Here is a 17,602-nt window from a genome sequence, read left to right as displayed (position 1 = left end):
ATATATCAATCTTATCGCCATATAAGGGATCAAATTAATTTTTAATATGGTAAAAATCGTAGCAAAATCTTCCAGTCAAATGAGCAGTAATTTGGAATTTGCTGTATTTTGTATACTACATAATTGAGGGCTGAATGATTTAAGAATAGCCAAAGTTAATTACTTTTTTAAACCCATTAGCAACTTAGATTGTGCATTAGAGTCCTCATAAGTCCCCCTAACCATGTCAGTCTGTTTGTCCGCCAAAAGGTGGACTTGAGAGGGTATTATAACATGGATAAAAATTCTAAAATTTGTAGATATGTTGAAATTTTAGTGTAAGATTTTCACCCCCCTAATACGCATTATTAGCCAAATTCTTTGAAATGTGGTTAAATTAGGAGGTACCTTCTTTATATGGGCACTACTCCGAAACATCGACCTACATTGAAAACTTTCTTCTACCCCTTATAATCCAAGATGACAAATAGAGGCCAAATCAAAAATATAGCAGAACAATATAGCATGTCATAGCATTTCGCGTGATTTAAATAAGTAAAAATAGTTTTATCCACCTCATAATTGAGGGCAGAATGATAAGATGGGAATTAATTTTATTTGCAATTTAAATTGTAAGTTGGAGACCCCTTAAAGTCCATATTTTCATCATAGGATAATTCAATGATGATTAAACAAATATTCGGTCCCGTGCTACTTTCTTATATTTGTAATTTCTTCATGTTTCCACAATTTATTTCATATGGATGCACATCCCAAATCTACGTTCCCAACCAATATTCTCTTGGGGGTTAAAAATTCAATAGAATACAAAATTTTCTTTTCAGACCACACATTAGATGTGAAAGTGGACTTGGGGATACTCCAATGTGGGGACTTTACTTAAATAAATTCCTATGTGGCAATTATCTGTATGATGGTTCCCTACCCCAGGGTGGCATAAATAAAATTTTTTAGCCAAATCAATTGATGAATTTGGTCAATACCAATATGGGCCCTACTCTGAAAATTTCAAATTTTATGCGAAGAGGTTATCTACCCCCTTAGAAACAAAAATGTCAAATAAGGGCCAAAAAATGAAAAAAGTGGCCGGCCAAGACCCCAAAAATAACTTAAATCATAGATGGTTATATAAATATGAAATCGGGTTGTTCCCTTATCCATGAGTTATGATCGATATAAAGACCTGCAAAAGTGATTTTAGGCATTTTGAATGTTTGGGAAGAATTTCTGGAAGGATATAAAACCTTTTCTTACTAAAAGTCCCATTCGCTCTACTATTTTGCACCTTTTATTTCAATATTGGTATATTACTTATTATTCTCCCAAAGAATTTTGCATTTTGAGCTCTCATTGGACGGATCATTGTCACGCTTTGAAATGAGCCCCATTAAGCTTTTTCGGTCATTTTTGTTTGTTTAAATGTGTTCGCATCTTTCAGCTAACCCACGATGTAGGCCCTGGAGTTGAAAGGTAGATGTCAGTTAACATCCTATTTCGCACTTATTCAATTTTTTTAGTGAAAAATTATTCTTTATTTTGTTCACAAAAAATCCACTGAATTCAATATGATAATACAAATTGAAAAAAAATTGACAAAAAAAGAATAACAAATTGAAAAAGTCTTCAACTTTTTCGCTGATTTTTTACAGCAAATGTTTTAAGATCCTTCCTTACAAAGTTTGTCAATAGAATGTACTATTACTTTAAAATTCGATTCCATTGAAAATGTTTTTTTGATTTTTGCAATGAGATCTCTTTTTCATGATTTTTCAGCGATTTAGAAAAAGTAATTATCTTTTAACTTTGGTGTGACCGCGTTAAATTATTTCGATATCATCTATTCCGTTTCGCCACCACATAATTCGCTACTACACTTCCATGTAACCCGCCATCAATTTCAGTTCTCAAGAAATCAAGTCAATTAAATAAATTGGTATAAATATTCGAATTCAAAAATAAAATATAAAAAAACACTACAAATGTACATTAGAAAAAAGTAAGTCAAAATGGAAAAAAATCATGCAAAATAAAACATTACTATTGTACATTTGAAAAGTCAAAATGAAAATGTTAATATATCACATTTTTACGCGATTTTTTTGGATATTATCCTTTTCGGAGAGTAGATAACTCCGAATTTGTGTGAATCGTTAAAATTAATCCAGCGGTTCTTAAGTTATAAGCGTAGTAACTAACACAACTTACATTTATATATATAGATAATAAATTTCTATAATGAATTATGTTAATTTAAGTTAATAGTAACTACTAAAGTTTTTTGATTATACGGCTATATTTTTTTGAAGAGATAAGAATTAGTATTAGAATAGTACAGTTGTGCCCAAAATATTTTACATGAAGACATAAACAAGGTCCCGTTAGTCCGGACGCCAATAATACAAACAAGATCCCGTTATTGTACAAGCCACGTGGTCGACTCAGCAACAGAGGGCCGACGTCGGGAAGGCCATTGGAAGTAGCCTGGAATTCTCTGTCGAGAGCATATAGGACAGACGAGGCCTAGATTGGGGATCAGTCTGTGGTGAACCGGCTAGACAAGTGAAACGTTCGAGACAAATAAGGATTTTTTAAATATTACCAGGTGAGTGGAATTTAAGTGAAAATCCAAGAGCCGTCGTGGGCCTTGGATATTGAAGAAAATAAACCGAAATTTAAGGAGAAATTCAAGTGCCGTCGTGGGCCTTGGATATTAAAGAAAATAAATCGGAGTTTAAAGGAAAATTCAAGTGCCGTCGTGGGCCTTGGATATTAAAGAAAATAAATCGGAGTTTAAGGGAAAATTCAAGTGCCGTCGTGGGCCTTGGATATTAAAGAAAATTAATCGGAGTTTAAGGGGAAATTCAAGTGCCGTCGTGGGCCTTGGATATTGAAGAAAATAAACCGAAATTAAAGTGAAAATCCAAGTGACGTCGTGGGCCTTGGATATTAAAGAAAATTAATCGGAGTTTAAGGGGAAACTCAAGTGCCGTCGTGGGCCTTGGATATTGAAGAAAATAAATCGGAATTTAAAGTGAAACTCAAGTGCCGTCGTGGGCCTTGGAAATTAAAAAAGAGAAAAATCGAAATTAAAGTGAAAATCCAAGAGCCGTCGTGGGCCTTGGATATTAAAAAGGAGAAAAATCGAAATTACAGTGACAATCCAAGTGCCGTCGTGGGCCTTGGATATTAAAAAGCAGATAAATCGGAATTAAAGTGATAATCCAAGTGACGTCGTGGGCCTTGGATATTAAAGGCAATAAATCGGAATTTAAGTGGAAATTCAAGTGCCGTCGTGGGCCTTGGATATTAGAGGCAATAAACCGGAATTTAAGTGAAAATCCAAGTGCCGTCGTGGGCCTTGGATATTAAAGGAGATAAATCGGAATTTAAGTGGAAATTCAAGTGCCGTCGTGGGCCTTGGATATCGAAAGGAAACAAATCGGAATTTAAGTGACAATCCAAGTGCCGTCGTGGGCCTGGGATATTAAAAGGAATAAATCGGAATTTAAGTGAAAATCCAAGAGCCGTCGTGGGCCTGGAACATTAAAAGTAATTCGTAATTCAAGTGAAAATCCAAGTGCCGTCGTGGGCCTGGGATATTAACCGAAGTGTAATCCAAGTGCCGTCGTGGCCTTGTGGATTCAAAAGACTAAAAAGGATCCTACAAATCGAATCGCACTTCCTCTCACCTGAACTCTCCGAAGAATCATCCTACATAAGCCGAATCACCACACCACACTCGTCAAGTACCAGCAGTGAATCAGCTTTAATACATCCGGCCATAAAACGACCACAGGAGCAGCAAGCCGTAGCTCCTGACAGCAGATCAATATAAGTATCGAAATTTGTAGTCTTTAAATTGTTTCCAATAAAGCGGTACATACTGAATTTGTAAAGAAAAAAAATAACTCTTTCACTCTCAGTCACTTCAATATAAATTTTCTGTGACGAACCCTACCCCCGCGAGCGTATCCCAGCGACCGGAGGAAACTCGTCGTTACAGTGGCGCCCGAGCAGGGACATGAGAGTGGAATTAAACAGTTTATAAAATAAAAGTTACAAATTCGGAGGTTGATCGCAACATGGAAGCCATACTTAAAGTATCTTGGGCCTATAGCTTACGAAAGGAAGAATTGATCACGTATTTGGGAGAATACGATCGTGATACTACTGGAACTGTAGAAGAGCTGAGGAGACGCTTTGCCCAGTTTTTGAATGAGGAACACGACCCGAAACGCCTCAGGAATCTCCTAATTCTGCAAGCCAAACATGAACCACAAGTGTTGGAAACAAAACCTGTTACTCCGAAACGGCTACCGCGGATAACATTGACGAATGAAGAGGGTAACCTGATCACACCGGAAAAAACAGAGCGAGAAGTGGAGACATCCCGACTCTGCGGAGAATGTTGTGCTGAAAGCAGGGAAAGAATGACAGACGAGACCCACCACGAATGCACGAGAAATCTACGCTCGGCATCCTCTCTAAAAGTTACAGCAGAACAAGTTCGGAAATGGAACGTATTCTACGAAGGTGAATGCGAGCCATGGGATTTCCTGGAAAGAATAGAAGAGCTTACAACCATGTATGCATTGGAGGAGAATTTGCTGCCAACAGTGATGCCGGAGGTCCTCAGACGTAAAGCGCTAGTGTGGTTCCGCAACAACAATAGACATTGGAGCACATGGGCGAGTTTTCGACAGGATTTACTCAAGTTTTTCCTCCCACTCCGTTACTTTGAGCACTTGGATGACGAGATTCGCAAAAGACGGCAGAAGCCCAGAGAGTCTTTTAAGAATTTCTCGCTCCATATGCAGAACCTGATGCGGCACAGTAATCTGTCGGAGAACGAAAAGGTGGAAAGGATATTCCGGAATGCACTCCCTGAATACCAATGGTATATCCGGAGGAGGGATTTCCTCACTTTGAGTGACCTACTAGAGATGGCCGAGGACATGGAATCCATACCAAACCTTGCTCCGCCTACTAGAGAACAGCATCGCCGAATGAATCCAGAAAAAAACCAGCAAAATCAACTTCCACCAATCAACCCAAGAACAGCCTGTCGACGTTGTGGTGAAGACGGTCATTTTGCGTTTAATTGTGAACGAGAGCCGATCTTGTTTTGCTGGATTTGTGGTCGACGGAATCTGAAGACCACACAATGTTGCCGTCGGCGCCCGGGAAACGCAAATCGGACTTGTGTTGGAAGTGGGGTCGCGAGTCCCGAGGAAAACAAACCCCCCAGTAAAAACCAGTCTGCGCATGGACTCGAACCGATTGGTTGCCTCCGTTTTTATAGCAGGAACTCGAGTGGACGCAACCGTCGATACAGGAGCTACCAGATGTTTCATCAGTCAGGAGTTTGCCCGTAGGATCGAGGTATCTAGTGTTCCTATACCACAGCGTTCTATTGTTACACTGGCGGATGGCACACAGCAACTTGTCGACCGCGCCGTTGAAGCAGACGTCGTGCTTGGAAATGTAAATACAAGACAGATACTGCTTATTATGCCGGAGACAACGGAGCATGTTATACTCGGCTTAGATTGGTTGGTCAAATGTAATGCACAGATAACTTGTGCCGGGCTCATTTGTAAATTCGATACCCCCCAGACCACAGGTAACGGTGGAGTTGAAGCAAATCTGCACCTCTCATCCACGGAGAACATACCAACATCACCGAGTCCATGCGAGCCATCAGATATTTCAGAAGAAGCGAGTAAAGCCTCAATAGGCGATCACAGTCCACAAGAACAACACAAAATACAATTTTTCCTGGAAGAAGAACTACAGAAGTTTCGAGACATGCATGGACTGTCAACGGCAGCGAAGCATAAGATTGTATTAACGGATGACCGGCCCTTTAAGATGCGATACGCGCCAAGAAATCCAGCGATGCAAGCTGTTATTGATGGCAAGATCAATGAGCTTCTGGCGAATGGATACATTGAGCCGTCCCGGAGTGCCTACAGTTCTCCAATCACTTTAGCAAGGAAAAAGAATGGCACATGGAGAATGTGTATGGACTTTCGGCATCTGAATAGTAAATCTGACCCAGATGCCTATCCACTACCGAGAATTTCAGCCATACTTGACAGACTAAGAGCAGCCAGATACGTGAGTAGCCTTGATTTGAAAGATGGATATTGGCAGATTCCAATGGAGGAAAGCAGTAAGAAGTATACAGCATTTACAGTAGCAGGGCGCGGTTTGTATCAATGGCGAGTGATGCCGTTCGGTCTGCACTCCGCACCGGCCACTTTTCAACGAGCTCTGGATAGCGTCATTGGGCCGGAATTGGAACCTCATGCATTTGCATACCTGGACGATATCATAGTAACAGGGGAAACACTCGAAGATCATCTGGAAAATCTGAAGGAAGTATTCCGCCGTCTAAGAGCCGCAAATCTTAGAATTAATCCAGAGAAGTGTGAGTTTTTCAAGCGGGAGACTAAGTATCTAGGACATGTCGTCAGTGGAGAGGGAATTCATACTGATCCGGATAAGGTAGCGGCCATCCAGGAAATGCCCGCACCCACCAATATTAAAGAGTTACGCCGGTTCTTGGGAGTTGCTTCATGGTACCGTCGGTTTGTGCCAGAGTTTGCCACCTTGGCACATCCTTTAACGTCGCTACTGAAAAAAGGCAAACATTGGAAATGGACAGAGGATCAGCAAACCGTTTTTGAAATCTTAAAAGCTCGACTCACCCAGGCTCCGGTTTTGGCTTGCCCAGACTTTTCGAAAACGTTTAAATTACAGACGGATGCTAGCGAGAGTGGCTTAGGAGCTGTATTGACCCAGGAATTAGACGAAGGGGAACGCATAATCGCCTATGCAAGTAGAACTCTAAATGGAGCTGAGAAGAATTACTCGGCCACAGAGAAAGAATGTCTAGCTATTGTGTGGGGAATACGGAAGATGAGGCCGTACTTGGAAGGTTACCGATTCCAAGTAGTCACGGACCATTTGTCGCTCAAGTGGTTGAACTCTATCGATACTCCCACGGGACGATTGGCGCGTTGGGCATTGGAACTACAGCAACATCCGAAAAGGTAAACTTAATGTAGTGGCTGATGCATTGTCACGGCAGCCTTTGGAGGCATTGCAAAGAGTAATGGTGGACGCCAAGGAAGCATGTCCATGGTTGCAGAAGAAGATGCAAGAAGTTAAACTTAAACCTGAGAAGTTTTCAGACTTCGCTATCGTAGATGATCAACTCTTTCGACATATATCCAGACACCCCGATGACGAGGACTGCACGCCCTGGAAACTATGTGTGGCGACTCACTTACGTGAACGTGTTTTGGAAGAGAATCATAGTCAGCCGGCGGCAGGTCACCTAGGTATACGGAAGACCATCAACAGAGTTTGTAATAGATATTATTGGCCAGGAATGGTGCGAGATGTAGCTAATTTTGTCCGTAGATGTCGATCGTGTCAGCAGTATAAACCCAGTCAGGTTGCCCCAGCCGGAGAAATGTTGGTTACAATACCAGATGAGCCGTGGGCCATCGTGTGTGCGGATTTCGTTGGGCCCTTGCCAAGGACAAAACACGGAAACACCATGCTGCTAGTGTTCTTTGACAGATTTACAAAGTGGATCGAGTTGATACCTATGCGTAAAGCCACGGCAGAAGGTGTGGTTAAGTCCTTTAGAGAGCGAATCTTATCACGTTTTGGAACACCTAAGGTCTTTGTAAGTGACAATGGAAGCCAGTTTGTGAGCAAAATTGTAGGCCAGTACATGAAAGGGATAGGCGTTCGTCATCAGTTTACAGCCCCATATACACCGCAAGAAAATCCAACGGAACGCGCTAATCGAACCATAAAGACGATGATAGCCCAAATAGCACGCAATCAACATAACAAGTGGGATGAGTGTATTCCCGAGATTAATCTGGCGTTAAATACAAGTACCTCGGAGTCCACCACTTATAGCCCAGCGTACTTAGTTCAGGGCCGCGAACCACGACTACCATCCGCGCTTTTCGATGAAGTCGTTTTGGGCACCGGTACAAGTACACATGACCCGGATCGTAAAGCAAAGGAGCTACAGGAAATCTTCAAAATAGTTCGGCACCATTTGGGAAGAGCAGCAGAGGACCAGCGCAGACACTACAACCTTCGAAGGAGGCCCTGGAAACCAAAAATAGGAGATTTGGTCTTGGTTAAACAACACCCGCTGTCAAAGGCGGGAGAAAGTTTCGCAGCGAAATTGGCACCCAAGTATGATGGCCCGTATGAGGTCATAAGTTTTCCATCGCCCGTAATAGCACGCGTCCGGGACTCACGAAACCACTCCAGTCGTAATGCCCATTTAAGTGAATTAAAACCCTTCGTAGATACTAACCATGAATTCCCCCAGAAGTAGTTTACCTAAGTACGATCCATATATTCATTGCCTGCATTTCTCGCTTTCTTTTATTTCGCAGATTGTGAACGACATTGAAATGGCCGCCAATAACAAGACCCCGCGAAGCAAAGCCTTCTACAAAGAGATGTACCGGCAGTTAGAGTGCGATGTACCCCAGGTCCGGCTAGAAAAAGTGAGGACCCTGCCGACCGAGGGTGTCAGACAATGTTGGGTGGCCTTGCAACGGTTGACGGCGGAGGAACTTGCCGCATATATGACCAAGCCCTGTTCGGTCGTAATAGAGCCCAGCTGTGGTCCGGAGATAGTCAAACGAGCACCCTATTGTCCCATAACGTCCGCGATATCAGAGCCCGATTGGATAGCGGAGGACGACGTGATCATACTGTCCAGATTGGGTGGCAAGGGATGAGGTGATTGTGCTGTCGAGCGACGACGATGCGGTGAGGACACCGCCTCGACAAGCGAAATCGACCGTCAGTTGTCCGACCCCGGAAATCTCTCCATGGCATGGAAGTTCAGGTTCGCTGGAGGAACGTAGGAGAAGGGCCTACGAGATGGTTATGTTCCAGTGGGAGTTTTATCCACCTCATCAGGAGCCTCCTATCGATGTAAACAGCTCCTCGTCATGCGAGTCCCCCACATATATGGACAACGCATTCTTGGCGCTAACCCTGGAGCGAGGGGGCCAGGGCAACTCCATTTATGACAGTTCCCTGTCATCGATTGCATCATCGTCCACACCCAGATCGTCATCGTCGGTAATCTCCTTCGATGCCTCCTCGCTGGAATCATATGTGGCCGAGCCCCAACCGCAGGTAGTACCAGAGAGCCCACAAGTAAGCCCTCCGAACAGCGGTAGTCCCGCCAGATCGCCACAGAATTTCGTCTGCTCGGAGGAACTACCCGTGGACATTGTGGAGCGGTTGGAACGGTGGGTTGGCGAAGCCTTGGCTACGCATCGCAGAGGCAGGCAAACCAATATTTTGGTGATGGCGGTCGGACGAAGATTCCGGATTCAATTTTTTTTGTATTTTATTTTCTTCGTTATATTAAATAATAAATTTCTATAATGAATTATGTTAATTTAAGTTAATAGTAACTACTAAAGTTTTTTGATTATACGGCTATATTTTTTTTGAAGAGATAAGAATTAGTATTAGAATAGTACAGTTGTGCCCAAAATATTTTACATGAAGACATAAACAAGGTCCCGTTAGTCCGGACGCCAATAATACAAACAAGATCCCGTTATTGTACAAGCCACGTGGTCGACTCAGCAACAGAGGGCCGACGTCGGGAAGGCCATTGGAAGTAGCCTGGAATTCTCTGTCGAGAGCATATAGGACAGACGAGGCCTAGATTGGGGATCAGTCTGTGGTGAACCGGCTAGACAAGTGAAACGTTCGAGACAAATAAGGATTTTTTAAATATTACCAGGTGAGTGGAATTTAAGTGAAAATCCAAGAGCCGTCGTGGGCCTTGGATATTGAAGAAAATAAACCGAAATTTAAGGAGAAATTCAAGTGCCGTCGTGGGCCTTGGATATTAAAGCAAATAAATCGGAGTTTAAAGGAAAATTCAAGTGCCGTCGTGTGCCTTGGATATTAAAGAAAATAAATCGGAGTTTAAGTGAAAATTCAAGTGCCGTCGTGGGACTTGGATATTAAAGAAAATTAATCGGAGTTTAAGGGGAAATTCAAGTGCCGTCGTGGGCCTTGGATATTGAAGAAAATAAACCGAAATTAAAGTGATAATCCAAGTGACGTCGTGGGCCTTGGATATTAAAGAAAATTAATCGGAGTTTAAGGGGAAACTCAAGTGCCGTCGTGGGCCTTGGATATTGAAGAAAATAAATCGGTATTTAAAGTGAAACTCAAGTGCCGTCGTGGGCCTTGGAAATTAAAAAAGAGAAAAATCGAAATTAAAGTGAAAATCCAAGAGCCGTCGTGGGCCTTGGATATTAAAAAGGAGAAAAATCGAAATTACAGTGACAATCCAAGTGCCGTCGTGGGCCTTGGATATTAAAAAGCAGATAAATCGGAATTAAAGTGATAATCCAAGTGACGTCGTGGGCCTTGGATATTAAAGGCAATAAATCGGAATTTAAGTGGAAATTCAAGTGCCGTCGTGGGCCTTGGATATTAGAGGCAATAAACCGGAATTTAAGTGAAAATCCAAGTGCCGTCGTGGGCCTTGGATATTAAAGGAGATAAATCGGAATTTAAGTGGAAATTCAAGTGCCGTCGTGGGCCTTGGATATCGAAAGGAAACAAATCGGAATTTAAGTGACAATCCAAGTGCCGTCGTGGGCCTGGGATATTAAAAGGAATAAATCGGAATTTAAGTGAAAATCCAAGTGCCGTCGTGGGCCTGGAACATTAAAAGTAATTCGTAATTCAAGTGAAAATCCAAGTGCCGTCGTGGGCCTGGGATATTAACCGAAGTGTAATCCAAGTGCCGTCGTGGCCTTGTGGATTCAAAAGACTAAAAAGGATCCTACAAATCGAATCGCACTTCCTCTCACCTGAACTCTCCGAAGAATCATCCTACATAAGCCGAATCACCACACCACACTCGTCAAGTACCAGCAGTGAATCAGCTTTAATACATCCGGCCATAAAACGACCACAGGAGCAGCAAGCCGTAGCTCCTGACAGCAGATCAATATAAGTATCGAAATTTGTAGTCTTTAAATTGTTTCCAATAAAGCGGTACATACTGAATTTGTAAAGAAAAAAAATAACTCTTTCACTCTCAGTCACTTCAATATAAATTTTCTGTGACGAACCCTACCCCCGCGAGCGTATCCCAGCGACCGGAGGAAACTCGTCGTTACAGCATTTATTGTGATGCCACGGTCGATTAATGCGAGTGGAGAGCGACCATCGGCTGTTATGGCGGGCCACTTGGCGCTTGAGTTCTGATGGTCAGTTGACCCCTTTGGCAAGTAATTTTGTTTGTTTACAAACTGCTGGACAACGAATGTTTTCTCACCGGAGAAAACCAAATTCGGCACTTCACCACATTCGTCCAAGCGAAGCAACTCTTAAGCTCTTTTGAGTCTATTTTCTTTCTGTTGCGGTGTAAGTTCTTGCACTTTTTGGAATTCCAATGGCGTTACCCCGAGCTCAGTTTTCAATATTTGCCAAATGGAATATTGCGATATGTTCAGCTCAGGAGCCATTTTTCGGCCACTGCGACGCGGGTTTCGCTCAAGTCGCTTCTTTACTTTTCGAACCATTTCCGCTGATGTTGCTGTTTTCTTCCGTCCACTTCCTACACTACCAGTATTACAGTAACGAGCGATGGTACGAGACACAAAATATTTATTCACATTTAAATGCTGGAGTGCTCTAACGATCACTTGTGGTTTTCCAGCCACATATACAGAAATCACACTATCACGCTTGAATTCCATCACGAATAACTTTTTTTCTGGAAAATTGCTTTTGTACGCTTGTAAACAATATAATGAGCTGTCACTGGAATAATTTTAACAGCTGTCGGACGAGTGGCTTAGAAATGACAGCAGTCTGAATTTGGTTGCAGTTTTTTTGATCTCACCCTATATTATAGTGTTGTCTGGTATCACATGGTCGACCCCGCATGTCTATAGTATTTGTTTTTTTGTTTTAATTTTAAATGTAATCATTCAAAATTTAATTTCAAATTCATGGATTGAATTTGCAACAGGATTCTCTAATTACAACTGAAATAAATCGGTTTGAAAGAGGAATAATTCGAACAGAAAACCAGTAAAGAAAGTCTTAAAGTCGCGCGGGGCCGACTTTATGATACCCTACATTACTTTGCTAATTTAGTAGAGCTCCGCATAACAATTAAAAATTTTTATGGGAGAATTCAATCATGCACGCTGTGATTATAATTATAATTTAAAGTTCAAAGGACTAAACATGCCGAAGCATTTGTATCTTAATTAATTTGAATTAATTAATTTGAAATCGGATAAAGATATATATGGGAGCTACATCCAAATCTGAACCGATCTCGATAAAATTTGGCAACGATATTTCTGAGCTGTATTTGATATATTTCCCCAAATATTGTTGTTGCAGAGTGCATATTACGGCTGCGGAGGACAAAAATAACAAAAATAAATGGGATGAACAATTTATATGGGAGTTATAGCTATATCTGAACCGATTTCGATCAAATTTGACATACTTATTTGTATGTGCAAAATTCCATACTATTCGGGCTGATATTACACGTTTGGTGCACACTGACAGACAGACAGACATACGGACGGACATGCATAAATCGATTCAGAATGTGATTCTATGCAGATCATCAAAAGGAATTATGGGTCTATCTCGTTTCCTTTTGCTGTTACAAACAAATGCACAAAGACATAATACCCTGACCACCTTGTGGTGTAGGGTATAATGAAATAATTCGTATTTCATATGGAATAAAAATATTTGCAAATAAAATTCTCGAACTCCAATTGGAAGAAAAAGAAATATTTCAGGTGTAATTCGAAGCATTGTATTTTTAATTCGTAATATTTCATTCGTTATTATAGGATTTAATTTGTTATATTTATAAATCGAAACACTCCATTTGAATTTCGAATTCCTCCATTTAGAATTTGAGAAACCAATGACAAAAATATTTTTGTTTCGACATTAGAATGGAAACATTCGCAATACAAGTTAAATAATTCGAATTTTAAATGTAATGTAAAACATTACAAAATATATTCCCTATTTTCTATTGACAAGTTACGAGTTTCTAATGGAATTCTCAAGTAACTATTAAAATGTTACTGGTTACAAATATAAATATTGATTTACAAAAAAAGCGTCAAATTAATCTGAAAAATTGTAACCCTTTTTCAATTACATCCTAAAAAGTTGTAGTAGGTGTTGCTACACACTATTGCGAATCTGGGAAAATTGAATTCAATCAATTTATTCGTATACATATATCATTTACTCTATCTATTCTACACTTCCGAATCTTCTAGAATATTGATAGTTGCCACAACTTCTTGTCCATGTCTGTGTGGTGGGAAAATTGAGTAATTTAATATTGCATCATAGTCAATTGAATAAGCTGGCCGTCAAAGTTAATTAATTTATGAAATCTGAAACCTTTTTTATCACATTTGGTCACTGCGTGTTCCATAGTACGAAGAATTATTTTTTTTTGTCAATATCTACAAACATCTAATTATACCGTTTCAGGCAAAAATATTTAAGTAATTCTTTCATTATATATTACATTTATGTATTTATTTACGTCAAGCTATGTTTTTTTTTCAGTTTGTTTATGTTTGATTCGTACTCATCGAACGTGTACAGCATTATGACCTCAATGAGTATATCTCTGCTTAAATAAAAATTTGGCAATACATCTAGATCTCAAAGGAGGAGGATGAGATGAAAAAAATAGAACCAACTTAAGACTGGTGTCATTTCTAAGCTATTCATCCAACAGCTGTTAAAATTACTCCAGTGACAGCTCATTATATTGTTTACAAGTGTACAAAAGCATTTTGGTGAGAATGTTCCAAAAAAAAAAAGAAATTATTCGTAATGGAATTCAAGCATGATAATGTGATTTGTATATTATATTTGGCTTGAAAACCTAAAGTGGCCATCGTTAGAGCACTCCTGAAATTTAAATGTGAATAAATCTTTTGTGTCTCGTACGATCGCTCGTTACCGTGATACTGGTAGCGTAGCACGACGTCAAGGAAGTGGACGGAAGAAACCAGCAACATCAGCAGAAATTATTCGAAAAGTAAAGAAGCGACTTGATCGAAATCCGCGTCGCAGTGACCGAAAAATGGCTCGTGATCTGAACATATCGCAATATTCCATTGAACCATTGAAATTCCAAAAATTGCAAGAATTTACGCCGCAACATAAAGGAAATAGACTCAAAAGAGCTAAAAAGTTTCTTCGCTTGGCCAAATATGATAAAACTGCTGAATTTGGTATTCTCCGATGAGAAAACATTCGTTGACCAGCAGTTTATAAACAAACAAAATGATGCTGTTTACTTGCCAAAGAGGTCAGCTGAAAATGTGCACATTCGGTTGGCCGCCAGAACTCAAGCGCCGGCCATGGTGATGGTGTGGGCCGCCATAACAGCCGATGGTCGCTCTCCACTCGTATAAATCGACCATGGCATCAGAATAAATGCCGAATATTATCGCGAAAATATTCTTGGGCACGCAAACATTTTGGCCGCAGACCTTGGACATTCCAACAGGAGTCAGCACCATCGCACTCAGCACACGCCACCCAAGAAGGTTACAAGTAGGTTTTTTTAGTACTTAGTACAAAATTCATAATTTGTGCAGTTTGACAACATTTTTTTTTAATCGAAACTTTATAAATCGCACTAAGTGTTCAAACTTTCTAGGCTTCATATATTATCTAATGATTTTCTTTTTCGGAAAGAAAAATAGGAAAATTTTTACCGTTGACACCTAAAACTCTTAAAAATATTTTATTTGAGATTTACGGAGGAGGATATTAGTAAAATCATTGCACACAATGGACTCACATCCAATTGTTCTATCCAAAACTATCTCAACGTCTCCATATGTTAAATCTAGAAACTCACGGTGACCCTAATATCAATAAAACCAATACCAAATTTGGTAAAACTTAATACACATATTCAAAACAAACTACATCTCTCCATCCTAGACACCAACAGTACGCATTTTGAAAATTATTTCCATATCTCCAAGATACCTTAATTTCAAGACTCACCACTTTAATTTCCGCCATTAGAAAATTTAGTACCGTTTAGTACAATCATAGTACACATTTCCAATACCACCTTCATATTTTAACCATAGCCTCTATGCCTTCAACTAATACCAAATTTAGTACTTTTCGTTCAATTATTGAACACATTTCCAAAATCAACTCCATTTCTCAATTCCAGATACCAATAGAGACTCCAAAGCAAATTTGTGGGACATATTTCCAAACCACCGCCGAATCCCAAAGACAGATATCACCAGTATGTTTTGGAATGTTATCTCTAACCCTTCACCCAATATCAAATATTCAGTACTTTCAGTACAAATATTTGAAACAACATCCATTTGTCCAGGCTACAAATGGACAGCGACCCTAATACCAAATTTCAGATTTCAAGTACTATTTGTTTACCAAATTTAGTACTAATTAGTTTTTGGTGCACTCCAAAACCAAATTTCAAGTTTTTAGCTCTATCCGTTCACATAATACCAAATGGTGCCATTCAATTTTTAAGTACATTTTAGAACTTTTAGTACGAATTTAAAAATACTCTGCCATATCATACGCCTACGTACCAAGACAGACTCTCGTGCAAAATTTCAAGAAGATGCCTGCAACCGTTTCTTTGATAGATGCTACTATTATTTTGTAAAGGTCTTTGTATAGATCCAATATCCAGTGCCTATATCTTTATTGAATTTGAAGCAACAAAAGAGAAAAGGCTGAGAGCTTGAAAATGAGTATACAATACAATTTCGATCACGTTCCGGCCGAACTTAGCTCCCTCCACCATGTGAAAGGAACTTGCAAAATGTTCAACTAAAATCCGTTGGGAAAAGGAAATTTGAAATGAGAAATGTGACACAAAATATCAAAATACCGAATATCGGAGATACAGTTACATGGAGCTACAGATAAATCTGCTAGTACGGTTATATAAGGGCAATGCTAAAATGGGGACCTATATTGACAATCTAAAATACATCTGAGTAAAATCAAATGTATTCTTCATTTCGTTCGGTAGCTTGAATGATGTTCACAGACGGGCGGACATGACTAAATCGACGATTTTTTGCCCAATAGCGAGAGAGTTATGCCAGTAGGTGCACATCGTACAGGCCCTAATATAACGGCTATTTTCGGTATTTTTAAAATGTTAACAGAATTTTTGGCAAATGTTATCTTTTTCGAAAATTTTCAAATTCGTTCCAAATGGTGGAGGTTATTTAAAAATCGGCCCGGCCGAACAACAAATATTCGTATATAAAATTTGTTTTGTGTGTATTAAATCAAAATAAATAAAAAAAGCTTCGCTACGTACCGGGTTCAGGTAGTGTCTCACATAAAGTAAAGGAAGAATACTATATCGACTATGTCGTAATATTTATATCATATTTATTTAGACCCGCTAGGAAATGGACAATATTGGTCCATTCCTTCGGAACCTACTCCATATGGGGATCAACAGTTTGAAGTCAATATATATATAAATAATCGAACATTGGCTGAGGGTGTACATCTGTCAGCAGAATCGACTGGTACTTTTTAACTAGTTTTATTAAGCAATTAATATTTACTTTATGAATCTTATTTAATATTTATATCAAATTTTCATTTCGATATCAGGTAGGAACGTCTTTAAAAATAAATTATATTACGTCTTGGAGATATTACATTTTATCTTCATTATTCTGCTGAACATTTTTACCCGTTCTGGACATATCAAAATCCTTCTTGAATTTCCTGCCAAAAATGCATTGCATTAAAATTTAACGATTGATTTGCTATGCCATATGTTATGAATTTAAGTTAAATTTTTTTTCCTGCATTTCTCAGAATAATATTTTTGCAACTTACCTTTTTGTATCGTCCCTGTCATCGGTATCGTCCTCCATGGCAGATAATTGATATGTTAAATCCAAAATGATGATAATTTTTATATTTTACTTATAGAGAAGAAATCCAAAGATGTTAATCCCAAATTTTGTTCACAATTTTTTAATTTATTTATTTTTTAATTTCGTTTTATTTTGAAGCGATGGGTATTTATTTTCAATTTATGTTATATTGACTTTGAAAAATATTTCCAAATCATGTGGCAGGATGCACATTGTGATTTTCTTGTTTTATATTCTTGTTTATATTTTTTTTAATACTGGTTTTATTGAATTATTTATGTATTCCAGCTATTTTTGATTTTAACATTTATCTCTGTAAAATACACACAGAATTTTCAAATATGTTTATTTGAGTTCGGCGACGGTAACGACAATCACAACAACGTCCGTATGCAACAAGTGGCGAATGATATCTGAAATCTATTGAATCCCTCGACGAATAACAATAGCGTTACAGGACCAAGTGAATTGGTGTGCATTTCCGTTTCCCGTGGCAACCAACCATTGCAAATTATGAAATATTCCCGCTTTGTGCGCACACTCACCACCCCCACCATGGTGTCAAATATACTGTG

The 17,602-nt window shown here is 39.4% G+C and overlaps 1 protein-coding gene across 1 annotated transcript in view; it reads right to left on the bottom strand.

Moving 5' to 3' along the window:
* The window catches only part of LOC101889860 (circadian locomoter output cycles protein kaput), a 33,192-nt gene extending 16,080 nt beyond the window's left edge, over positions 1-17,112 (bottom strand). Inside the window, exon 1 of the mRNA XM_059130611.1 lies at positions 16,987-17,112. Coding sequence (XP_058986594.1) covers positions 16,987-17,024 — 38 coding nt within the window. The 5' untranslated portion in view covers positions 17,025-17,112. The remainder of the gene's footprint in view (positions 1-16,986) is intronic.
* Between the last annotated feature and the right edge of the window lie 490 nt (positions 17,113-17,602).

This window comes from Musca domestica, unplaced genomic scaffold (assembly GCF_030504385.1).
Source record: "Musca domestica strain aabys unplaced genomic scaffold, Musca_domestica.polishedcontigs.V.1.1 77, whole genome shotgun sequence".
NCBI classification, from domain to species: Eukaryota; Metazoa; Arthropoda; class Insecta; order Diptera; family Muscidae; genus Musca; species Musca domestica.
This window is presented reverse-complemented; position numbering and strand designations above follow the sequence as displayed.